At 40.6% G+C, this 27477-nt stretch overlaps 1 protein-coding gene across 2 annotated transcripts in view; it reads left to right on the top strand.

Annotated features, from left to right (window-relative positions):
* The window catches only part of PRSS12 (serine protease 12), a 71579-nt gene that overhangs the window by 41403 nt on the left and 2699 nt on the right, over positions 1 to 27477 (top strand). For both annotated transcript variants that reach the window (XM_083457327.1, XM_083457328.1), the window contains exons 3-11: positions 598 to 748; positions 3655 to 3833; positions 4160 to 4301; positions 5260 to 5456; positions 9984 to 10125; positions 21411 to 21616; positions 21829 to 21907; positions 22391 to 22513; positions 26839 to 27119. In XM_083457327.1, the coding sequence (XP_083313453.1) occupies positions 598 to 748; positions 3655 to 3833; positions 4160 to 4301; positions 5260 to 5456; positions 9984 to 10125; positions 21411 to 21616; positions 21829 to 21907; positions 22391 to 22513; positions 26839 to 27119 (1500 nt within the window). The remainder of the gene's footprint in view (positions 1 to 597; positions 749 to 3654; positions 3834 to 4159; positions 4302 to 5259; positions 5457 to 9983; positions 10126 to 21410; positions 21617 to 21828; positions 21908 to 22390; positions 22514 to 26838; positions 27120 to 27477) is intronic.

Below are 27477 nucleotides of genomic sequence, written 5' to 3'. Positions count from 1 at the left end.
ACCTGGCTTTTGCAGCACTGGATAAAACTATGTTTTTAAATGAAACCCCAAATTTTAATCATCAGATAATGCAGAAGACTGAGGATAATACACATAGTCCAAAGTAACAGAATGTACATATGGAAGACCCTGGTTAATTTGTTGCAAACAGAGAAGGAAGCACAAGGGCTTCATGTTTTCAATACTTCCAAATTTCCATTTTGACCATCACAGAGAAGGTGTGATTCAGTGATAACCATTGTTGAGAATGCTTTGCAGAGGCAACTGGCTAGCCCCTGTTTGAAACTTAAGTTCCTTTATTGTTATTCAGTTATAAGAAAGGATCACTACTGATGGGGTTTCCTTCACATCTGTCGAGTTTAGGAGGTGTGGAATTCTTAGTTTCTGTTTCTGCAGTTGAAATTTCTGCTTTAGAGCTGCAGGAATTATTAACACTCCAGGCATGCTGTTGCGTTACGCTGTTAGTGATCTGAAATGAGCCACAATATTACTAGGTTGTGTCTGTTCAAATTTGCTGTCCATTTGGTAGCAGCTGATCACTAATAACTGGGAAACAAAAACTTCATTTCCCTCCCTTCCTTATGTGTTTCATTTCAGACCCTGATTTTATCCCAGTCCGACTGGTGGATGGAAGCAGTGCTTACGAAGGAAGAGTAGAAGTGTATCATGCTGGCCACTGGGGAACCATCTGCGACGACCAGTGGGATGATGCGGACGCTGAGGTAGTCTGCAGGCAGCTTGGCCTTGGGTTAGTTTCCCCACCCCAGTATATTGTATTCAGTTCACTGCCAATGAATTGAGATGCAAAAGCAAAGTCAAATGCCTGCACCATGGTTTGAAATGGATCTGATACTTAGGACGGCTGAACAAGCAGCACCACTTGAGCCAAAGTAGAGTCTTTTGACCACCTCAGGGTGTAACTGAAAGTTGCTGATAATGTGTAGACTCTAAGCTAAAAGGGCAATCTCATGTTTTGTTCTCCTTCTCTTCCATGCAACTTGTAGGGATAGTCCGTGTGTGGTGTGGTGCCACAGATGTCACTTGCAGGATCATCCTTGCCATCATTAAGTGCAGTAGCCCAGTGTGGCTTCTTTGCATAACAATTCTCAGATTTGTTCCGCCATGAATTTCATGTTGACTGTAGGTTGTATATTGGAAGTAATCAGGGGAATTCACACATGAGGATAGATTTGAACTCATGCCTGAGAGCTGCACAGGGAGCAGCCCCCTTGTGCTCAATAGAGCTTCTGAGGCCATTTTCTAGACACTGCCCTCCACTTCTGATGTTCAGCATGTTGCTCCTGATATTGGGAATCTTTGGTTTCCAGTATGGAGTGAGGACTGCATCTGTGCTGACGAAAAGAGAGACAAAGGTTTATGCACTTGCAGCATCACTCTTTTGAGCCCAGCCCAAATATACAGTTAGTGTGCCACAGTTTGTTGGTAATTTGTAATTTCGAACACATGCCACATGCTAAAGTAGAATCACATTTACCTTACTTTGAGGTTGACTAGCTTGCCTCTGTCCCATGAGTTTAGTAAATTATAGTTGCCATTAAATATTCCCTATCCACATGCTTTTATGGGAGCCTAAGGACTAGTGAGCTCAAGAAGAAAAAGCAAGATGCCTTAGCAGGTAGGCTCATCATTCCTAGACTGAAATTTACCATGAGAGGAAATATATAGTGGCCGGGGGTGGATGGGCTAGGAAGAGACGCCAAGCTGTGTATATATGTATATCGTCTCAGTTAATCCAGCTGGAAATGTTTTGCAAATTATAAAATAAAGCCTCTTGGCAATGACCTTCCTATCCTCTCACAGCTTTCACTTGGCATTACTGTGCAATAAAACCCACCAGGATTAGTTTGCCAGTGACAAGAAGAGAATACTGCTCATCTAATTAAATACTTTCTGTATGCTAACCCCTCCCCATTATAGCATATGGATTTCCAGCCTGTGAGGCACTGCATAAGTATATTTTCAGCAGAGCATGTAGAATATCCAGAGTTAGTCATACTCAGAATGCACCTATTGTAACGAGTGGAGATTAAGTCCTTTTTGTATCATTGGGTCTCCTCCGACTTAGTTGGACATCATCACACATCTTTGATATATTTTTTCTTCATTCCACTGATATAATGATTATTTAAATGAAATGTTTTTTTTGAAATGTTGGTGTTACAGTGTGGTTTTGATCTGCATTGTTTTACCGTTTTGATTCTTTATAACAAATGTAAGCTGCTTTGGGCACACATTTTAATGTGCATGGAAAAGTGAGATATAAATTAGAAATGAAAAGGGATACAGTGCAATGTAAGTCCCCAGGACACGACTAAACAACAACAACAACAACAACAACAACAACAACAACAAACCACTGGCATTAGTGGTGGCTTTCTTCCTACTGCAAATAGGAGTTTTGGGGGAGCAATTTTCAGCAAGACCACAGCAGGGGAGGAAACGCCTAAAGTTCCCCTTTCTGTTTGCTGCAGTATCACCCCCGGTAGCTGCCAGCTGCATTTTTTTAAATAAAAAAATGCATATTTAGTATGTCTTACTGTCTAGTTTGGCCTTTTGTTTCATATTTTCTGGCAGGTGGCAAAAGGATGATATGTTTTACTCAGTAATTCATAAACTCTGCAGGTGTGACATTGAGGGTTGTTTCCTTGATGACCAAAAGAGGCAACCCCCCCCCCCAAAAAAAAACCCTGTTGAGGAAACAGTCTGGTGTATTTGCTTTAAATTGTAAGAAACAAGAGCGTTTCTTCCAAAACCAGAATCTATTGTCCTTATATTAATTTCTCTTTGTAAATCACTGTGAGACATTTTAAGTTTTTATTATTGATGTGTTGTTACAACAGGAAGCACATTCTTTCTTGCTGAATTATCTAATTTATCTCTGTTTTGCTGATCCTGTTCCCTTAATCTAGCACCAGCCCTTGTGTCTGCCAGGTCCTCTGAGTTTACGATACTCACTTTTGATAATCTCAACCTGCTTTAGGCTGTGGGCGAAGGAGACGGCCAGATGTCTTATAAACAGATTGAAAAACCGCAGCATATTTTTATGAGTCATGAAGGACATTAAGATAGAAGTTTTTGGGAAAGTAATCTAAAAAGAAACCATGGTGTGCAAAGCACTGTTATGTTTAAGGCTGGATTTTTCAACTATAGATATCGTAAATGAGTGTCTGGTGTTTTATATACAGAATGAACTTTGCTTTGTACTCTCCCTGTTTTCTTTACACATGACCATGTTCTTCCTGCTTTTTAAGGGTATATCTCCTTTATTGTCTATTAGCTGTTTGTTTCATTTTGGGGGAAAAATGCAAAAATAGTCTTATTTTTGTCTTCTCCATACAATTGACTAAACTAAAGAAGAGCATGGGGTGGAATATTTATTTTGGTCCTGTTATGACAGAACTGCTCTAATTTCCTGATAAAAATGTACACATTTAATTGGCAATACAAAATCTATCAAAGGGTTCTTTAGGAAATAAGCATCTTAAGTAGCCACTCTGTTCATCTACTTGGATCAATATTGCTTTGGATTGTAGTATGTGTACCAAAGCAATGCAAACAATTTCAGTAGCTAATTTAGAGGCACTTTCTGACCATTTGCCATCATTGATTCTCTGTTTGTTCATGTTTGTGCAGGGGGGTTGCCAAGGCATGGAGCCAGGCTTATTTTGGAGAAGGCTCAGGTCCTGTGCTGTTGGATGAAGTGCGTTGTACAGGAAATGAGCTGTCTATAGAACAGTGTCTAAAGAGTTCCTGGCAAGAACACAACTGTGGCCACAAAGAAGATGCAGGAGTGTCCTGCACACCTCTAGCAGGTAGGCAGCAAAGGTTGCTGAAGTCTTAGAAGTCTATAGATTTTGAATCAAGATGGAATGAAGCCATGGGACGTGGGGCCAAGTCAGGGTGACATTTCAATGTATATAGTACAATAATTTTGGGATTAAATTATGAAGTTGGATAAAAGCAACAATGGGAAATGTGCCAGTATTAGGGCTCTCTCCCCTTTTACTTTTTCATAAAACCTTGCAAATCACTAGTGTCTAGCTGTTTAATGAATCTGTTCCAGCACATTTTATAGCACAGATTCTTTCCCCCGAAGTTGCCTCTTAAACACTACTGGCTCTTATTTTTAATGCTACAGATGGTGCCATCAGACTGGCAGGTGGGAAAGTCAGTCATGAGGGACGACTGGAGGTGCTTTACAACGGACAGTGGGGCACCATCTGCGATGATGGGTGGACTGAACTGAACACACATGTGGTTTGCCGCCAGCTGGGCTTTAAGTAAGGTCCATTTATGTGAGGAGGTTAATTACTTTGCAGATCACTGCTGATAATTTTCTGCAAAATGCTATTGTCCAGAATTTCACAGGTGCCCAGTTAACTTCACTGTTATGTCCTAATCAGGAGTACATTTATCAGCAGTAAAACATTATTGAAAAAATTCAACTAGGATTTAAAGAAAAATGGTTAGATTAAGAATCTTAATTATCTTATTTTTGTCAAAAAAATAAACCCATTTCTTAGTTGTCTTTGGTTTGGGAAGGGGGTGCACTTTATCAATTGAATCAGTTTGCTACCAGTCTCTAGTTCAGCAATCCATGTCTGAAAACAGTCCTACTGGAACAAATGTTTAAATTGCCAACAGAGCAGGCAGGTGCCAATTTTTAAAATGGGAATTGAGATAATCTGGGCTGGTGCAGACATAGCACTGAGCAGTGCTGTGGTATTGTACACTGCTTCCAACAAATTTAACTTTTGTAGTGTGCGTATTTCAAAGTTTTATTTGCTGTATTAAGAAGGAACTCAGGAACATTGTTGTTGACTTAAATCTGATTAGTCCTGGGAGGGAGGAAGAATTCACACCCCAGAAGGAAAGAACATGGAAAGTGTATGTACAAGGCAAAGCGGTCAGCAGGATTATATCTATAGCAGCCCTTAGTGTCAGAGGATGAAATAGAATTCTGCATATTGTGTCAAATGAGTGGTTAAATGCTCTGCTGAATCAGGGCCTTTAAAAAGTAAAACATCCATGGATTTCTAGCAACAAGATTTATTTAAAGGTGGTGGACACTGGACAATGTTACTCAAAATAAAATGGATGCTAATTGAAGTTGAACTTAATTGTGCTGTGTGCACTGGAACTGTTATTACATGAAATATTATTGTTTGTTTTTTATGTTGTTCATATGTTCAATACCTCACTCACATTACAAGTGCCAATCTATCTATGTGCAAACAGGAATGGGAAAAGTGTCTCAGAACACTACCCAGAAGAGAACATTGGACCCATCTGGCTGGATGATGTCAGCTGCTCAGGAAAGGAGTCTGCAATCCTCCAGTGTTCAAAGAGGGAATGGGGAAAGCATGATTGCAGCCACAAAGAGGATGTTGGGATAAGTTGCTATAGAGACAACGACAGCCACAGAGCCTCACTGGGTAAGCTCCTCTCTGTAGATGCAAGCTTGGATACAGAGAACCAAGGGACCCCAAAGGTGCTTTAGTTTTGTGGTTCTTGAGCACCAGTCCATCATGCCACATAGCAAACCTTTTTGGGAAACTGAGGCTGCTTCTGATATGGCACAGGGATGTGCTGTTTACAGGCAAAAAGTCTGAACTTTTGCTGGGCATATGGAAGCCAGTGAGTAGCCCTTTGAATCTTGGCCACATTCTAGCTAGAAGAAGATACAAAGCAGCTTTCAAGATTGGAAACAGAGAATAGTTATACTGAGTATCCATTTAAAAAAGTTAAATTGTTAAATTTAGAAAGGCAAGGAAGGAGAGAGCTGCAAGAGCAATACAGAGCAATGTCTACCTAGTACAGGACCAGGCTATTTGTCATGTAAATAGAGGACATTTTTAATCTGGTTACCATAGGCTTGTTCTGAAGCAGCTGAGTACTGGAGTAGCTGAGTTTTTAATTTCACAGAGAACTAGAGTATTTTTCTAGTGAAGCACATGCACAGCCCTTGGTATGGTTGTAATGGTGAACTCCACATACTCAAGTGTGACATATAAATAGGCATGTGAATAAATCCTCCCCATAGGTATGAGTTTTCGGACAACTTGCAGATTGAAAAATTATAACGTGAGAAGTGTCTGGGGAGGAGCTATAGTTATTCCAAAGAACAAGGAGCTGAGATCTTTTTTCTGCCAAGGGTCAGTCTTCTACGCAATGCATGCTATTGATGGACAGGGCCAGATCCATGGAGTTTGCAGAATTGCATAGCTCTTGTGCACTCTCTCTGCCAGCCCATTCACCACTCTCTTTGCCACCCCTGCAATAGAGAGCAGAGCAAATGATTGGCAAACAGAAGGTCCTAGGCTGAAACCTTGGCATTTCCAGTTAAAGCATTATGGATAGCCTGACTAGGAAAGACCCCATACCTGAGGCCTTGGATGCTGTCTATCACAAGAGACAGTACTGGGCAAATATGGACCAATGAAGAGAACTTCATATGTATAATATAGCTCAACAGCCAGCTACAGGTGTTTAAAGAACCTTGACTACCCAACCCACAAGAATGGAAATGATTGATCTCATTTATCACCCCAGTTTATGAGGAGGGAAAATATAGGTTTCACCCTATGTTGGGAAATGGTAAACAGAGTCAAAGAACAGCATTTCAATGAGAAGTAAACATAGTAATGAAGATTAGACAGCTTATAAGGAATTTATTTAAGAATTGCATCATGTCTTTCAACTTAACAAAGAGCTCTATTAAGTATATCTTGGTACCATACCAACTTTATAACTTGAGGCATACTGTTAAACAAATTATAGTGTTTACAGCATTATTGAACTAGAGTTTCTTTCCATCTTGCATGCTTTGCTAAATGAATTTCCAGTCATATTATTACTCTTTCCCTCATCTCTTTTCATTGCTGTTCTTTTACACTTCTTAATATTCCAGAGCTTTTATTACACCAGCAGTATAATGTAAATAGTATTTCTGCGTGGGTGAGACAATGAGAATGGGAACACTTAAACCCCGAATAGCTGGGGTTCATATCATAGTGGCCATTCATGTAGACACTAAGTGAACATCTGTGCTGCTCTGTTCATGAAACTATGGAACTTAACCTGAGCTGGAAAGGGCCCAATATGGTTAAATACTGCCAGATGGTAAAATTCCCTTTGGGTACCTGAAAATTGTATTAATTTAACAGTTGTGAATGAAACTTCCAAGTAGTTACAAGCTGGTTGAGAATAAAATCTGCTCCATTTTACAGCTAATATCCTGTGTTGCTGCCCAGGTAATATGAGTAAAGTCTGAACTGAAATTATATTCTTGTAGAGTAAGCATTTCTGGATGATGACAAAAATGAGGTGAAAATTTTGACATTTTGGATGTAGTCACTGATGTTGCACAGTAAATTTGAAAGAGGTTAGGCGAGGCTCCTACAGAAGAACCACTGATATAAACAAATGTTACAGTAATTAGATTATTAACTATTTTCATATCTATTGTAATATATTTGGAGGGAATGAATCTCATAAACAGTTTCTGAAGTTTAAGAAAGACTTAAAAAAATTGTAGAGTTGGAAAAATCCGACAAGGCAGCTAGATAAAAATAAGCATTAAGACTTTTTTTTTGCAAATATTCTTAAGAACCTAAGAATTGCTTTGCTGGATCAGACAGAGGGCAAAACATAAATGCCTGGCATGCAAGCTGCATCTGGAACCCCCCCCCCCGTAATTAGTTATGGCACAGGAACACAATTGCCAGCAGGAGGTTTCCCTTCCTTCTCAGGAATGAAAATCTACCCCCACACCCCAGTACAGCTTTGATGCTTGAAAAGCCTTCCATTGACATCAACAGCCGCATGGGAGGATGGCTGTTTTCTTCCTGATTGCAGCCAGGGAGGGAAGGAATAAACCTTCTGCCTCCACATGCTGGTCACAATTGGGCCTCCCCCAGGGTTGGCCCTCCAATGAGGCCTGGTGAGGCTGCTGCTTTAGATGGCAGGATCCCATGGACATTAGATCTTGATGTAGAGTTTTGTTCATGGCTAGCCTACCCATGAGGCCAGGTGATGCAGCTGCCTCAGGTGGCAGGGTCCACTGGGGCAGCTGATCCCAAGGTCAATATTTCTTCCCCTTTTGTTCCACATATAGATCTTCCCTTGCCCCTTCATCATGGGTGTGGGAAATGACATTTTTGGGTCTGCCACAGGTGCCCAAATGTCTTGGACCAGCCCTGGCTACTTGTAATTGGTTGAAAACCCAGATAGATAGCATGCAAGCTATACTTTTAGCATAATGTGCATTTTGGCCCTAGGAGAGGACCCATCTAGTTCAACAATCCATTTCCAAACAAAGTGCCAGCAAGCCCAGCCTTTCATCCGTGGGATTTATCACGTGCAGCTGACGTGCAGGGTTGCTTCCAAATGAGTCATTTTAATGTGCCAAGGAAGTGCTATTAATGGATCCTTTCTTGTGTTGAAGCTGTTGTGTGACTTTTTCACCCTGCAGTCACTTTAGAACTTCAACCACGATCACTGCACTGTGGCCAAGTGTAGTTAGAGCTGTGAGCTGGGTGTGCAATGATGCAGAATGAGTTCCAGTCAGTCTGGATATACTCAGCCTGCATATGTTAAAATGTATATAATAAATTCAAAGGCAAGGATAATGTGACATTTGCTATGTTTGATTTCAATATGCGAGCAATTGTTTGTTTCATCTGTTCTTTCATCTGTTAATGCTCTGTTGTGCATTAGGAAAATGTAATTTGAGCTGTTGTGCAACAATAATACATTATTAATAGCAGAAGACCTTTCTATGACACTGGCTGCTAAACTCTTGAGGAAACGTAAGGTTAGAAGAAAATGTATTGATTGCATTTATGAGTTCATCGAGTAATGATGATCAGCCTTTGGCTGTAAAGGCCTTTGGGAATTGGCAGTCTGCCATACCGTTCTTCAGAGAAGATTAAAGTGTAACTGAGCCAGTCAAGGTTTTCAATTCCCTCTCACCCAAGAAATGTTTGGTAGTGCTACAGAAAAGCTTCAAACAGGGGAGTGTCCTAGATATGTGCCAGGAAACAAACTACAAAACAAAGCAACTATACCCGATCACAGAACTGAAAGGGGTTTGATTAGAGCAATTATAATGTGCATCTTCAACTAGGCTCTGCCATATACACCAGCCTTCCCCAACCAGATGACCAGCCAATACTTTGGACTATAACTCCCATCCCATATGCTGGCACTGGGTTGGGGGAGGATGATTTAGACTGTGCATAGCTGACTGTATGTTTGAGTAGCCACCCCCATTAAAAACAGCAGCTCATATAGCATGTTAAAAAGCCCTAGAATTCCAAGCAGGAGGTTGTAGCATAAACTTCTGGCTGACATTCTCTCTTTGTCCATGAAAGAGAGGAATCAAGCTGTGATCCACACCTGCCACCTGAAATGGTACAGTCTAGCAACATATTATTATGAATTTGGGGGGTGCAAGACAGCATAAGGTCCGGATCAAGCTAGTATCAGGATTTAATTACATTCTCCACTGATACAGGATTCTTTAAACTGGACACCTGTAATCACTGTACTTTTGCTTGCATCCGTGTCAAAATATGGTGCACAATTTTTGCAGGAAAGTTAGCTTCCTGTGTTACATTCCTAAATCCTTCACAGACTCTTTAGTAACATTTTCTCCCATTCCGCCTGGGACCTCTAAATTTGGAAAAGTGGAATAGATTTGGGAATCAGCAGACTGAGAATATGTTCTTGTGGGTACCAGAGAGGAAATTCATTTCACATTAGAGTCTAGATTTGCTGAACAAGTTGGCATTGATGTCATACAAGTTACAAGACTAAAATGCTTTCATCACTGGTGTACAAACTTGGAATGCTTGAACTTGAGCCCCAGTTGACAACTTTCCTTCAGTGTGATGAAAATTAGCTAGGGTAATGGTTCTTGCTACTATTGCTGTGTGTTAACAGCTGTAACTTATTCCCAGGGCCTCCTATCAGATTGATGGATGGTGAAAATAAGAAAGAGGGCCGCGTGGAGATCTTTATCCACGGCCAGTGGGGGACAATTTGTGATGATGGATGGTCCGATAAGGATGCAGCTGTGGTATGTCGACAACTTGGCTTCAAGTAAGAGAAATTATTTAATAGTCCTTAAATACTTTATCTGGTTTCCATACATTATTTTCTATAGATTGTGCAAGTTCATAGAATTAAATGTTGGGCCCCTCCAGACGGGCGTTTATTGTGGTGTGGGTGTATTTGGCAACATGTTACTGACACAATGATAGTACATTGGTAGTAGATTAGTTCTGCTTTATTAGTTATTTTGTGATGCTTCCCCAGTTCTCACACATTCTTGCTGTTTGGAGGGGCTGAAGCACAACAAAATTGGATTAAAACAACAACTAAGAACACTCGTGGCATGAAAAATTGTGGGATTTCAACAGCAAGCTGCAGGATTTGCACTGATTAGAAATGGAACTAGATTCAAGTAGTATTGAAAGGAGGGTCACATATGGTCACCCCAATTGCAACATGAGCACAAATCATTATGCAATAAAAAGTATATCTGGAGGGGACCATTGACCATTTAATGTGCAATTACGGTATTAATCTTAATTTTTTATTTATTTAATATGACACCCTTCATCACAGTTAGTTGGATCACAATTAAATCTCATTGAAATCAAATGCTAATATCACCCCCATTTATTTTAGTGGGCATAAAGCATGACTAATTTAGTATTGCTGCAATCCATGGTTTTTATTTAATTCTATAACACCATTATTAGTAAGCTGCACTCAGCTCTGGTGAGTTATCTGGGGTGGGGCTGTTTCTTTGAGCAACAGACCTCACTTGAAATATGACATATTTCAACTTGCCTTTAAAACTCCATTCAGTTTCAAGACAGGACTTTACATTGTGTTATAAAATAAAGCAACCTTCCTGAAGAGGTTAAAATACTTTTCATGCTGGAGCTGCCAAGTTGCTTGTCTCCAGCACGATATAAACAGATTTTCGAAACTTGCCAAGAGTATCAGTGTAACAGGCTTCATATGAAAGAAGCATAATGTAGTTTATATGTTGCTCATGTGCCGCCCATTAGATTGATTCAATGCCTTCTGGTGCTTGATCACAAACTGTAGCAACATTTATGGGGCATTTCCAAACAACAAAAGATGACAAGTTTACTAGCATGCATGACAACACCAGAAGGCATTGCTAGTAATTTTGCCTGAAACCACAGGAAAAATGACCAGCAGATGTAGTACAATTTGCATTGTTATTTTCATCATGGCGAGCAGACCAAGTTGCCCCCATGTATCACTCAGAGAAGGAGCTGCAAGGAATATGCTTCCCTTTCCCTGCAAGGAAGTATACTGTGTTCCAACTGGTAGTTGTCCAGGGACTTCAAAGATTAAGGGAAGCATGTTTCTATGTCTGTCACCAGCCAAGGCACTCTGGACTACTGAGATGCTACCTCCCCTGCTTTCCTGCCCCATCCATTAGCTACTTCAGTGCCTGCTTTCCTTTCACCTCCTAATTCCCTTTCCCTTTCCATTAAAAAATTAAAAATCTTTTTGTATCATGGCAATAAATTGTGAGCCTGCAGGCAAGGACTGCCTTGTCTTTTCACATATATATACTGAACTTCTAAAATCCTAAAAAGCATAACAACACAGTTGTCTCTACCTTTTTTTCTGATTTGGACATAGCTATAATGCAAGAGTATGGTCACAGGATGCATGACAGAAACTTTGAACAAGCTTGAAGTGTGATTTAGCAGGAAAATTACATTTTGCTGTTCAAGGTACAGCACTCCCCTAAGTCCTGTGTGTCAGTCAAACTGCACATTATGTTGGACATGTAGCCTGCAGCTGCATATGCGATTTTTCTTAGTCAAAAGTAAGTGTGGAGGCCCAGGTCTAGATCAGAAGCAAGGTGCATGTGGAGGGGAGGTTTATTCCTCCCTTTCACCCGCTGAAACTTCTACCTGCACCTGGCCCCCAGCCTAGCCCAGCAGTTATTGATAGTAAAACACCTCCCATTCATGCCCATGGGGACTTCTTTACTATCAGTAACAGTTGTGTGCAGAGGAAGGAGGATTAAACCTCCCCTCCCCATGGTAACTTTTGAGTAAGAAAAAAGTTGCATAAATAACTGCAGGCTACATACCGTGGGTGGCGCTGTGGGTTAAACCACAGAGCCTAGGACTTGCCGATCAGAAGGTCGGCGGTTTGAATCCCCGTGACGGGGTGAGCTCCCGTTGCTCGGTCCCTGCTCCTTGCAACCTAGACGTTCGAAAGCACCTCAAAAGTGCAAGTAGATAAATAGGTACTGCTCCGGAGGGAAGGTAAACGGCGTTTCCGTGCGCTGCTCTGGTTTGCCAGAAGCGGCTTCGTCATGCTGGTCACATGACCTAGAAGCTGTACGCTGGCTCTCTCGGCCAATAAAGTGAGATGAGCGCCACAACCCCAGAGTCGGCCACGACTGGACCTAATGGTCAGGGGTCCCTTTACCTTTACCTTAGCCTTACATACTAGACAGCAGCGTGCAGACTACATACTAAACCTCTGGTAGCGGCAATGGGAGGATAATCACATAAATAAAAGAAAAAAAGTTGCATTAAAACAAATGCCTTTCAAAATACCCTAAAAACATAATTTCAACCTGAAATAGTGAACATATTTATGTCATTGCTTACATAATTTTCTGTTTTTTTTTTTCTTGGCACAATCTGCTGGTTGGAGTCTATTCAGCAATTTCATGTCATTTGCCATGTATGCACCTCATTTGCCCTCATTTTTATCTCATACTAGAGTCCATAATGAACACCCTGAATTTCTCTTACATCATCCTAATGGTTAGTAAAGTTCAGTGAGTTTGTGTTGCAGGATATCCCTATTAGGTTTTGTGCCATTTTGATTTACATTGCTCAGGAAAGGAATTTGCCTTGTGTTATCTTGTCTTTCCCATAGGACCATATTTAATACATGATGAAGACTTTTCCTCCCTTTGTTTACACATGCTAAGTTATGCTGTGGGAAGTAATATTTCTTGCAAGGGAAAAGAGAGGAGTTTCCTTCTATTTCCACACATTTTTCTTGAATGTCCGGCTTAGCAAATATATTCCTTACTTTCACAGCTAGTGTTCAGTGTGATCACCCCCTATTTCCAGCTGTTTCTAGTTCAGAAGAACTGGGCCAGATGCCTCCAGTCATCATCAACATATGATAAACAAAACAGGCAGGGTTTAAGTTTGATGCAATCAGTTGCTGTTAGCTGAATTTCTTAAGTGTGGTAGAAAGCTTGAGTAACTGAGTGCTTAAATACTCAGGAAAATTGGGCAGCGGGGCCACAACAGAGATGCGTTGCACTGTTGGTAGCAAATATTAGATTTTAATACAAAGAGCCAGAGAATTGCAGAAGAAGCAAAAGACTGGATAGAAATTCTTGTGCCTCAATACAAGCTGATATAGTTTCCCCCAGGAATGCTGTGCATGGGATTGTACATGGCTTATATCTCATGGGTGGGATTCAGGGTTTTTATTCTGCTCACTTTTTATTCAGGGTGCCTGAGGAGTTTGGAGAGTGTCATTTGTTCTATTCTACAAATCTCTCTGGTGGTCAGCATTCAGTACCACCAGAGAATCAGTTGAGAAGCATGACTGGTTTATGTGGAGGTTATAGGACAGGTTATATGACTTCCTAGTTAATCCTACACTTTCTAGTGTATTTCCCCATTGGTTTCCTTAACACAAAGTGTGGGCTTGTTGCACCAATGTGTGCCAGAGTCCTTTAAGCCACTTTAATTGAGCAAACTTAAATGTTGCAGTATGCAATGGAATCCCTCCCACAAAAGAGTGCAAGTCTGGCGGGGACCTAAGCTAAACATCTGGTGACAATCCTGTTTTCATGTGAACACTCAAACATAGGACTGGTGTAGCTTCAAAACTGGCTTTCTTAAATTCAGTTGAGAGACAGATTGTGTATTGCCATGAAATGCTGAAAAGTCCAAAATGCTACTGTTCATGCCACATTTTATTAAATACAATAATGGAAAAAAGCTTGCCCAGCTTTGAGGAAATGTGCATATAATAAATGCATACTCTTTTTAAATTCCACTATATATCACTTATGTGGTCTAGGAGCTTCAACATTTCCCAAGAAAAACAATCTAAAGCAAACAAATTCCTCACCTTACTTATGGTGGCTCAGATATAAATCACAGTTATGTATGGAAAACCTAGAGGGTCTTGAGGTTTCTTTAAATACCTCTGATTTACACTTGTGCCACTTAAACTGAAGAAATTAACTTATTTGGTAAAAATCCAGAAAACTTGTCAGCATGTATAAATACTTACAGTACATTTAACGAATGAACCACACAATCCTACTTGCAGAAGCCAGAAATGGAACCTGGGACCTTTCACATGCAAAATATGCACTACAGCTAAGCTACAGCCCTTCTGAAATGCATGGCTGCCATGAAAATTAGCAGCCCTGTGTCTCCTGACCCCCTTCCCCTCCATGGCTATTGCATCTAATCCATGCCTCCGTAAGTTAGACAGATGACTACTGTGGACAGAATCTCTTCTGCACTGGCACCAAGACTGTGTACCTTCCTTTTTAGGCATATTTGCCTGCTGCCGTTATTATCAGAAGGCTAAGCCTGTTCTATTCATCTGACTCACTGATACACTTAATATTGATTTTCTTATCGTTGCTGTGAGTCTTTTACATTTTATGTTTTTCTGATGTTTTGTTTTTCTTTCCCTGCTGTTTGGTTTTTCTGTTTCATATGTTCTCAAGTTGTTAGATTTGTTTTATAGTTGGTATTTATATTGTTGTATCTTTTGTTCATAAGTTGGCTTGAGAATCAAAATGGTGGAAAGCTGAGGTATAAATATTTTAGTCAAATAGAATTTACTTGTGTTCAGATGTCATGACACTCGGTGTCCCCACCAACCTCTGCTGTTGGCAGCCAATGACATGCTGCAGGCATGAGCAATTGCTGAATGCCAAGGCATGCTGAGGGTAAAACCTCAGTGCCTAGGACTTGCCGATCGCATGGTCAGCGGTTCGAATCCCCGCGGCGGTGTGCGCTCCCATCGTTCGGTCCCAGCGCCTGCCAACCTAGCAGTTCGAAAGCACCCCCGGGTGCAAGTAGATAAATAGGGACCGCTTACCAGCGGGAAGGTAAACGGCGTTCCGTGTGCTGCGCTGGCTCGCCAGATGCAGCTTGTCACGCTGGCCACGTGACCCAAAAGTGTCTGTGGACAGCGCTGGCTCCCGGCCTATAGAGTGAGATGAGCGCACAACCCTAGAGTCTGGCAAGACTGGCCTGTACGGGCAGGGGTACCTTTACCTTTACTTAAGACACACATAAGTTCTACTAGACAATGCAAAGGTTGAGAGTGGTGATTAGACCATGTGGAGGAGCTTGACGCATGGCCACCATGCATTCACATAAATAATTTGTCTTTGCTATTCAAGCCCAAATCCCTATTGATCACATAGAACTAACTGTGTGGCTCTGTATTGTGTTCTTTGGCATTAGATTGTTTTTCTGGAAGAATACTGAAATTTGTAGATTGCATCAGTGGAATGGAAAAGAAACATTGGTTGCATGCATGATTGCCAAAGTTTGGTAGACTTCCTAAATATTAAGATGATGATGTTCCATAATAAATAAATCCAAGTAACTAGACTGAAAAAGCTTATAGATTTGGCTATGTTCCTAAACCTCAGTTAATATTTCACACCTGTACATTAGTGAGCTTGCTGTAGTCGCAGATTAATATTTATAGTGGGAAAATGTAGCATAAAATGTAGTAAGTACTTTTGAAATCATAAAAATGTCAGCCAATGAAAACATGACCAAGACATAGCAGCAATGGAAAGAACATGCATGTGTTAAATAAACAAGGTTATAAAGTAAACATTATAGCACAAAAAGCACTCCTTTGGTGCTTTAAATTACATCGCCCTCTTATATGTGATGGGGGAATACCTGTGTATAATTTGGGCATGTAGTGGAAATTTATTCTAATACCAAATGTTCTTTATATGTCCATTGAGAACTCTTTATTTTGAATGTAGTGTTGCTCTCTAAAACTATTGCAATCTGCATCATGTTATACTTTAGCCACCAAACAGTATCTAACAGAGAGGAGCCTCTATCTAGATTAAAATCAGAGTGAAGCCTGCAATCCTGTATATATTTACTTGGTACTATGTCTCACTGAAGTCATAAAAGCATGAATAGGAGTTGTTCAGCTCAAACATGTCTGTCCATGGTTTGCTTTGAGATGCCTTTTATGGTAGCCCAGCAAATACAGCTGGGGCTTATGAAGAAATCCATGTTACGTAGGAGTCTATCTTAAGATAACATTGCACAGGAAGCTCTAATAACAAGGCCTCTTGTTCTAGCATGAAATGCCCCCAGGTTTTCAGAGTAAAAGAAATCACTTTTCTTTATTAAGCAAGAGCCAATGTTGTTGAACATTGCTGTGTTTCTGGAGATGCTCCACAGGATGCCGTATTAAGCAATTTGTAGTTATCTGGATTTACTCAACGGCCATATATGATGGTCATTAGCATGAAAAATAAATATGGAAGGACTCTGAGTCGCTTTGGTTTATGATATATATGCAATAATAAGTTGTATTTAAGGATAGATTAAGCAATATGAACTAATTTCCTTATGGTACCCAAGGAAATTGAGTTGTTAAATATCCTTGGATGGATCTTGAAAAGAAGTGCTTAACTTTGGATTCCAGCAGTAGATGTAACTTTAAAAAGGTCTCCTGCACTTTGTCACTGTCTGGCAGACTTAGCTCATATATGGGGAAAAACAGCTGTCAGGGAGTTGAACATTCCTTGCAATATCTGCAATCTATATAATTGTTCATGTGTGAAGGGGGGTTAGAGAGAACTTGGAACAAGAAGAGGCATGTAGTGTGTGGCTAACGAGTTAAACAAATAATCTTAGGTCCATTTTGTGAAGATGAACGGATAGCGCTGCTTAAGGTCATTGTTCTTTGGGTTTCCTTGCTATACACATGCAACTCATACAAATTCAAATTTCTAGGCTCTTTCATTCTTTGTTATGGACCATTGGGGTTTTGCATTTGTTTTATTGGACTTTTGATTATCTATTTGTCCCTTTTCACAAATAAGTTTTAAAGTGACTTGCAACAAAAGTAACATTCAGAAATGTAATACATAGCAAACTTATCAATTAATACAGTACATCTAACTAAAAGGGTTCATCCACAATAGTCAATTGTATATCTTGACCCATCCCAAAAAAGGAGGGACTGCTAAACTAGCCCCCGAAATTGCAACAGTATTGTTGGCCAAATGCCTGGGATAATAAAAATGTTTTCCCCGGAGCCAAAAAGACAACAATGTTGATGCTAGGTGAGCGTCTTTGGGGAAAGTGTCCTACGAGCAGGGACTACTGAAAAAACACCATTCTCCTTTGCTACCCAAGCCTCTCCAAAGGCCTCAGCTTAGTAGTATTTTTATCTGTATTGTTGGTTTTAGTGTTGAACTGATCCAATTGACCAGGTGTGCTAACTCTAGGGGGATGAGGTATCTTCGCCCCCCTCAATATTTGTTGGAAGGGGGCTGGTCCCCTCAATGTTGAGGGGGCAGACGAGGTTGAGCGTGGAGCCAAGTGCAGCACACCTTCAGTGATTGGCTCCCCCTTAGGGCTCAGTCTCCTCCAGACATTGCGATGACATGACATGACCTCACACATTCGCAATGCACGTTCGGGCCCTGTCAATATTGGGGGCATCTTGGTGTCTCTGCAATTGATTAAACTGTATAAAAGAGTTGCCTCTAATGTTAGTTGTACTAGAATATACCCATTTAAATTTTTGGAGAACACGACTAACTTAGGTCTATTAATTTCATTGGGCCTACTCTTAGCAAAACTTAGTTGGATACAACCAATATCCTCATGTCCCAGGAACTGGTGAAAATTTCATCTTATAAAACTTTTTAATGGAGTGCACTGGATTTTTGTTTTCATAGAGGGTATTTTAAGCATGCTTCAAACCATCAAGGCATATACTGTGGCACAATCCTATTTAACCTTTTTACGAAACTGCCAGAAGCTGTCATCCAGAGTTTTGGGGATAAAGTATGTTGACCAACCCAGCTCCCTCTTGCCATTCCAGCAGAATCAGGAGAGGCTGTTTGTTTAAGGTGTTGGACTGATACGTGGAATCAGTAATAGGCTGGATGAAGGTCAGAAAACTTAATATGAATCCTGACAAGGAGACACTGCAGATTGGTGGCTCTGGGCAGCAGGCAAGCTACTTGCTCTGGAGAGGGGAGCACTCCCTTCCCCCCAAAAAAGAGCAGGTGTGTAATTGATTCCAACTTATGCAGGTGCAGAGGGAATGATTTTTACTCTGTAGGTCATACAGTTCATAATTTTAAGAGTTGATATAAGCCAATGTATTAATTATGACTGAAGTAATACTTTGGCTTATATTAACTTCATAAGGACTAAGCAAAATGGCATCTGCCCTTGAAAGGAACTTTTTTTTTATAAGCAGTGCTGTCTGCGATTGTATGTTTTTGGGGGATGGGAGGTAGCTTTCACCCATAAAAACTGCTTGCATGATTTGCCTAATAATTTGCAAAAGTCAGCAAGTCAGAACGGATGTCTCCCTTACCTACAGTAGGGTTGAATTTATCAGCCTCTTGAACACTAAAAAAGGACATCTGCAATGCACATTTAGATGCTGAGATTGAGAACTCTCCATAGAACTGTGTGTTTTATTCACTTAGATAATGTGGACATCCTAAGAGAACACTATGATTGCAGCCTGGTTTCCTGTATAGTAAGTGCCTTATACTAAGGTTTATAGCCAGTCTAGGATTAGCAGGGACAGCAAAAACATTTTATAGTATATTTCCCCAACTTCAAATTATGCTGCGTTATTCCTGGTTGAGAAACAGTGAAACTGTAAGAATGAAATAATTTTAATCCTGGAGTATTCATTTCTTTCTGTTTATACAAGTTGGTTGGAAGTGGGTTTAATAATGTTGGCAGATGACACAAGTCTTTGTAAAAGACACATGATGAAGCTTGCAGTGACCGATGAGTACACAATAAATTTGATTTATAATTGCTCTCTGGGAAAGCAGCGTCTCACATTATATCACATTCTTCCCTTACAAACTGATAAATGTAGAATTGATATTACAGTATATGATACCCAACCATGGTTTAAGAAGCAGTTGAACATGAAAATGTTAGATGTTGACCAAAGGAACAGCATAATGGGCTGGATCCAGACATGACTCCCATCAGAAGTGGGGAGGTAACTTTTGTTGATTTTAGACTAGTGTGGGAATGGTGCAAAAGTTGACATCTCACACTTTGCCACTGGATCCATGGACAGAAGGAGCTGTTCAGTTTGCAGAAGCTGAAGTATAGCTACTCGGATGATAAAATATGTCTTCTTGTCAGATACCTGTGACCTAGCTCCTACAAGCAACAGATGAAATGGGAAATCTGTTTTTCAACTGTAACGTTACAAACTGCAGATAGGGATTGGCATGTCTGAAAAGAAAAAAAAGGCCCCGCATATAGAAAACTGGTATGTCAGAAAGAAGGGTTCTCAACCAACTTTCTTCCTGGCATATTAAATTTCTACACACAGGGGATGTTTCGTTTGGAGGAGCATTTAAACCTCTTGCAAGCTGAAGTAGTATGCCTCAAACATAAGTTTATCATCTAATCGGCTGCTTGTGGCGACAGGTGTTGCTTGTGTCAGTACAAAATTAAATGGGGCCCTGTATACTGCTTATTAATTATTTGATGTGCAATATTAATGATTTATTTCAGAGTGCCTTATTTGTAGTCAAGGTTTGCAGCAAAATGTAGCATAAGGATTCTTCCCTGTCTGAACTAGTTTAGCTTCCTAGAAGAATCACACTATAAAATACATTATTTTTAACTCACACAGCTGCTGATTTTATGCAAAGATTAAATGGATTAAGGAAAATATGTAGCTTGTAGAACCCAATATGTTGCAGTTGAACCAGTTTATGTTGGATAACATTATGATGTATGAATACTGCATAGTACTGTGCAAGGATATGCGATGCTTTATGAAACAGCCCTAAGATCTGTTGGGTGGGCTAACAAAAAAGAAGAAAAGTGCAAGATCACCAACTGCAATATTGTATTGACAATGAGCTGTTAATGCAGGTGGATATGTTGACCCATTTCACACATCATGATAAACTGTAGTTAATGCTTAGTGTAAATGCCCAAGAGGCTCTCTTCACAACACTTCTCTAGCCAGTAAGAGCAACATAGCATGATTCCTGACTTAAGTGTTATGGCCAAACTAGGGATCATGGTTTGTTGTGTTCAAACAATTAATAAGCAAAGAACAAACCTTGGTGTAACAAAATATGATCTCTGGTTTGGATGTAATGCTAAGTGAGGAATTGTGGTTTGTTGGACCTGCTGGATAAGAGGAGAGGTGCAAAGTGGGGGCCTCTTGTGCATTTATGGTAAACTATTACTGTATTTATGGTAAACTATTACTGTCCCTGTAAAGGGACGTGGGTGGCGCTGTGGGTTAAAGCCTCAGTGCCTAGGGCTTGCCGATCGAAAGGTCGGCAGTTCGAATCCCCGCGGCGGGGTGCGCTCCCGCTGTTCGGTCCCAGCGCCTGCCAACCTAGCAGTTCGAAAGCACCCCTGGGTACAAGTAGATAAATAGGGACCGCTTACTAGTGGGAAGGTAAATGGCGTTTCCGTGTGCGGCTCTGGCTTGCCAGAGCAGCGATGTCACGCTGGCCACGTGACCCGGAAGTGTCTTCGGACAGCGTTGGCCCCCGGCCTCTTGAGTGAGATGGGCGCACAACCCTAGAGTCTGTCAAGACTGGCCCGTACGGGCAGGGGTACCTTTACCTTTATTACTGTATTGGCCTGAATATAACCCTCACCTTTCCCCCAAATTCTGACCATGAAAAGTGACTTTTATGATATCGCTGCTGAAACAGACATATGGTAGAATGGAATGGGTGTGAGTGCCTGCAGAATTTTAAGCGAGTGGCTTATATTCAGGCCAATACGGCAACTATGATTTACCATTACTGCTAGTGTCATGACCATAGCTGCTGTTTTTCTCAGTGTAGATGGATTTCAAGGAGTAGTTGTACTGGGCATCCTGTTGTGGTGTGGTTTGATCTGAACTGAACTGTTGCTATTAATTTTCAAAACCATTGATATGCCTACTAATTACAGATGTTTATATTTTCCTATAGCAGGCAATATTAAAGATGGAAGATAATTTCTATTGAACCTCAATTCTATTGTTCCTGTAGTATCTTAATTAAAAAGTCACCTTTAAAATTTTCCTGTTTCTAGAGGTTCTGCACGAGCAAGGACCATGGCATATTTTGGAGAAGGAAAGGGCCCCATCCATGTGGACAATGTGAAATGTACAGGAAATGAAAGATCTCTTGCTGACTGCATTAAGCAGGATATTGGCAGACACAATTGTCGTCATAGTGAAGATGCGGGGGTGATCTGCGACTACCTTAGCAAGAAGGCACCTGCAAACAGCAATAAAGGTGAAGTGGGTATTATATTGATTTCTTCAGTGCTTGCTGGAAGGAGGAAAAAATATATTGATGTGGATTGTGTGTTTCTTTTTAATAAAAAAGATACAGAAGTAGTGGGTCAGCCCTAGTAATGGCATACAGAAAACAAGCCAACACTTGAAATAGTGCTCTGCTGTTTCCTGATGGGAGACTCTAATGTCTATGATTTCATTCCTGCGTAGATTCTCTCTCTTCTGTGTGTGGTTTGAGGTTACTGCATCGTCGGCAGAAGCGGATCATTGGAGGGAAAAATTCTTTAAGGTAAATGGAGCAATTTTTAAAAAATGATACTTGGGCAAAAAGCTATTAGCTTGGATTCAAAGAACCAGAGTGTGAAAAGGCGAGGGCCTTAGCTCAGTCATAGGGCACACACCTTGCTTGCAGGTGGTCCCAGGCTCATTTCTTGTCATTTCCAGGTGAGATGCAGGGACAATCTTGTTTGCAACAAAACATGTAACTCAAGAAGAGCTAGTTTTATTGGTTTACAATAGGAGAAAAGACTGCCACTTGCCGAATAATTTATAAATGTAATCTTAATTCAGAATATCACTTAACAAGTCTCATCAGTTCATGTCGCTGAACAGATTTTGCAGCTCCTGCGGGGGAGAGAGGTAAGCTGCAGAACTACTGAAAACAAAGCACAAGAGAAGGTGCTGTATCAAAGAGAAGGCGCCAGTTGCTACTCCACATAGACCCTTATATTGCATGGAATATTAAGTTGAATTATTTTTGTTCTCTTTCTAGAGGTGGATGGCCCTGGCAAGTTGCTCTGCGCTTGAAATCATCCCATGGTGATGGAAGATTGCTGTGTGGTGCCACTCTCATCAGCAGCTGCTGGGTGCTTACGGCAGCACACTGTTTTAAGAGGTACCATTGCATGATTTGCAGGTGGCTATGTATTGGTCATTAGTATAGGAAGGAGACCAGTGCAAGGAAGACCCTACTGACAGTTAATTTTGAGATTCAGCCAAGAGCACTGCATGTCCAGCCATTCCAGGCCAGTGCAGAAGCATTAATTGGGTCCTTCAGTCAGGATTTGAATTTGCTCAGCAGCAACCCAGTGAGACAGAGTAAAGCATGACCAGTGATCAAAACCAGGCTCAGTATTGTAGCTTAAACGAATCAATAGTAAATGAATAAATAATTTTATTAGTGTTACAATGCTTCACTTAAGGCATATAGAAAATGTCATTTTGAAAATTGCAGAAAATTAACTATCAGCAGTGAAATACAGTAGGAAATAATCCATAATAATGACACAATTCATCATAATTTAATTAGTTCATAAACTAACAGTTGTATTTACAAATCAAGCAACCAGTTACATAGCGCAACAGAACCGCCAGGTTCTCAAGGTACTAAGCATTTTTAAATAAAGTTGATCATTGCCAGTCCAGGACAGTAAGTTTATATATTGTGCCTTTCAACTGGGCAAAAGCTTGTGACTGGCTGACTCAGTTACAAAGTCCATGGTAAGTTCAAGCAACTGATGAGTGGGCAGCCCTGTGGAGGATGGCGGAGCTCAGCATCCTGCCTTCTAAACAGATCCTGTTCTCAATCTGATTTAGATTTCGAAATTCCCTTAACAGTCAACAACATTGGGGTTAAAAAAAGAGTAATTGTTTTCTTGCTTCTAGTGCATATAAAGCTACCTTGTAGGTAACAAACGTTGGCTACTGGCTACATTGGCCAGTAGGAATATCTAAAATGTATTTTAACATAGCCTCCCGTCCGCACCCACTCCCTGTCCAAATTCAGAGGATCAGAAATAAAGTGGAAGTTGATGTAGTAGTTTAAAATAACTTAAGCATAGATCATAGAATATGTGTGAAGTGGATCTACTGTACAAGCATGATATGTAGTCTAGATATCTTAAAAGCTTCGTTATAGTACAGCATCATTCAAACTTGACTGAGATGAATAGAACTTCCTCTTAAAATGATGAAAAGTTACTAAATATGCAGAGTAAAGAGAGACAAATTTAACAGCAAGTTTCTCTAGCTGCATTGCGTTTCTGCCTTTGGGACCCACTTGAGAAAGCTGAGACTGTGGTGCAAGGGCTGAGCCAGGTGCAAGGGCTGAGCCAGTCGCAAAATGTTGGCAGATGCAGGCAAAGCTTGGCATAATCAGCTAGCAAGCACTGACACAATTTTCTACCAATATCAAATTCATCTTTGGAAATTGTTAAGTTTCTTTCCCACAGCGTTTTTATTTGTAGCAATGAGTTCCATAGCTCAGCTCTTGCAACTTCCTGTAGGGCAATTGTGTGTTTCACAGTGATGGTTATTATCAGTCTGTCAGTGACTACTTAATACAAGAAGTCCTCAGAGGAGGCTGTATGCATGCATACAGTGGTGCTTACGTTTATAATAGTCTAAAGAGGGCTGTAAAAATTGGCTAAGGGACTGGTAACTTCAGCCAAATTGTTATCCTCTTAGTATATAATCTCACCCACTGAAGAGGTGATGTGGGGAGTGGAATTCGGCAGGGAACCTAATCCTTTTCCTGTATCAGGATGCTTTTTAAACTCCATTTATACATCTGCTCTGTGAATAATCTGCCGCATGGTAGAGCAAGTACACATAAAACGCTCTGCAGCCTTTATTTTTCAGCTTTCTTCCTAAACCAGTGTGAGTTCACCGCAAAAGAACAACTGTGCTATCTCTTATTTCCCAGCCTACACATGCGGTGCCGTTTCAGGACATTGCACTGACAGAAAGCACCTTAGATAGGCCAGATACTGAAAAAGAACTACAACAGATTTCCAGCACTGAGGAGCTCATGTAGGACCCATACTCTGGAGTTTTGAAATTCTGCAGCACTTAGGTCACACAATATTATTTGCATATTCTCACACAAGCATACACACAAATGTCTCCTAATCTGTCCTAGTCATTTGTCACCCAAAATCTGCCAAATTATACAAAATGTAATCTGTTCTATACAGCAGTGTAGCTAGCTGCTAGGGCAGATGTAAGCCGCACGATGCCTTTTCGGGCAGCGCAGAGCTTGCAATGCAGTCTGCCCACTGCCTCTCCATCAGCTGTTTTGGGCAGTGCAGCGACGTGTGGCTCGGGCACACTGCAGGCCCCGTGGTAAGTGCAACCCCCCACGGTGTGGCGCCCACTGTGCCTTGCCCCCTCCCCCCAGCTATGCCTCTGGTTCTATATATCTGTATCCGAAAGGCTGCCTCTATTTTACAGATTTTTCCAAACTGCAAATGGTAAATATACCTTTGCTTTATGGGAAATGATAGCCTAGTGGGGAATTTTTTATTGACTAGTGCAGGAAACAAAATCGGTTTACTTGTCCACATATAGGCAATTTCAGAGGGATGCTGGTGGCACTGTAGGTTAAACCACAGAGCCTAGGACTTGCCGATCAGGTCGGCGGTTTGAATCCCCACGACGGGGTGAGCTCCCGTTTCTCGGTCCCTGCTCCTGCCAACCTAGCTGTTCGAAAGCACGTCAAAGTGCAAGTAGATAAATAGGCACTGCTCCGGCGGGAAGGTAAATGGTGTTTGCCTTCACTGCTCTGGTTCTCCAGAAGCGGCTTAGTCATGCTGGCCACATGACCTGGAAGCTGTACACAGCTCCCTCGGCCAATAAAGCGAGATGAGCGCCGCAACCCCAGAGTCGGCCACAACTGGACCTAATGGTCAGGGGTCCCTTTACCTTTATATAGGCAATTGCAATGAGAGCTTTTTGCTGCATCATTAAGTACTGAAGTTTAATTCAGCTCTTCTTGTATTCATTACTGTGAACAACTATCCTTCATTCTTCAAAGAAGATTGAAGCAAAGCCACAAGCATTGCCAGAAGGGAGACAAGCCACCTCTTTGCTGTGGGTGTCAGAACAGATCATTTGTGATTGAGTTGTGACATTAAGTCAAAGTATTCTATTGATTTCTCTCATTCAGATGGGAGAGTTCCTACAAGTAAATTAATGTCAAGATTCTAGGCTGACAGGTCACTGGAAAACACATTTCCATAGTATTTGAAGCTTATTCACACCACTATTGGCATGAAATTATTTCTTAAATTGTAACAGCCAGCACAGAAACCTGAAATATATGATATGGTGAGATTCATAAATGTATACCAATGAATACTTAGCTTATCATTCTCAAAATTGTCGTTCTTATGTGAAAAAATAATTCTAGAACACCTTTCTAAATAGTGGGAGAGAACACTGAGAGTATCAGAAGTTAGAAATTTCATTGCAAATGAACTTAGGAAATGTGTTTTCCCTCCCTTCATATTATATATCAGGAATACAAATCTCAAACTGGAAAATAAATTGTATTGGGGCAGCAATGCTATTTTTACCTTTAGCATAGCTGCTTAGATTAAGTCACAAGGACTCCCATGAATGATAGCCACAATTTAGATATATGCGAGTATGCTGTGTGAAGGATTTTTATCTTTCTGAAATATCAATGATTCTACAAGTTCTTGCTGCCCTTCACACCATCCTGTGAGAAAACTGTATTTATGAACCTTTTTTTAAAGGTGTCAACATAATTTTTGAATCTCCTTTTTTCTTAAAAAAAGCATGCCTTTGTTTCAACTCAGAAGATAAATCCTGAAAACAATCTTCATTGACCAGTTAGGAAAATGACACTATTTTTCCTATGGGAAAAACATGTTCATGTTTTGTTTTTGGTTTTTTTAAAAAATAGTATAATTAAAATACAATTTGTGGGGAGTGGGTGTTCATGATAACAAGGGTCAATCTTTCCATATTGCACTTTTTATTATTTAACATCAGCTGCATTTTTCCATTTGAATTTCCAGACAAAGGAAATACAGGGGATTTGCAAGAGAACTATACAAAATATTAGTGTTGGAAAAGGGTTTTCTGTCATGTGCCCCCGTTGTTCTTTTCCTCAGTGCTAGATGTCATCCAAAACATGCAAACTCTTTAAACCACATACAATGATGTATTTATTATTGGAGTTCTTAATCCTGTAAAACGGTTTTCTTTTGTCAAAACAGACTGCACTGATTAAATAAATTGACCGTAGTTGACCAGGCCTCTGTGTTTACAGTAGCTGAAACTACTACTAAATTGTAGAGGCGCTTTTTGGTGGGGCGGGGATTTTACAAAAACCTTGAATCTTTAATGAAACTTTCCCAGTGTCTTACCAGAGAAGATCAGTCCAAAGGTGATAGCTTATTTTCTTCTTCTTAGATATGGCAATAATACTCGGAGCTATGTGGTGCGTGTTGGAGACTACCACACATTAGTGCCCGAGGAGTACGAGGAAGAAATTGGAGTACAAGAGATTGTGCAACACAAAGAATATAGGCCTGATAGCAGTGATTATGACATTGCGCTGGTGAGGCTGCAAGGACCCGAAGAGCAGTGCGCTCGCTTTAGCACCCATGTCTTGCCTGCTTGTTTGCCACTCAGACGAGAGAGGCCACAGAAAACTGCTCCCAATTGTTACATCACTGGATGGGGTGACACAGGTAAGGATTGTTTATACAGCACAAAATAATTTTTTCCTTACTATGGTAAAGTGGGCTTCTTGTCATAACTCACCTACGGGATGAGATAAAAAAATTACAATTTTAGATTTAAACTTAAGTTTTGATCATTCAACAAGTGTACAAAAAATGAAGAAAACTGGATGACACGAGGTAAAAAAAGTTGGATCACTTGATATGGAATGACCCAGCTAGTAAAAGCTTTTCAGACAGGTCTGCCTGGATTTTTGCTTGTAATACTCAACTTTTGTTGTTGCTTAGATATGGCAGGTGCTAATTTTTCTATTCTAATGGTGCTCAATGTGTTGCAGTGGGTTGTCTAAAATTGTTATGCTGTATC

Source organism: Podarcis tiliguerta (assembly GCF_965153285.1).
Source record: "Podarcis tiliguerta genome assembly, chromosome: 9".
Lineage (NCBI taxonomy): Eukaryota > Metazoa > Chordata > Lepidosauria > Squamata > Lacertidae > Podarcis > Podarcis tiliguerta.
The sequence above is the reverse complement of the archived record's forward strand: the minus strand, read 5'-3'. Positions and strand labels throughout refer to the sequence as shown.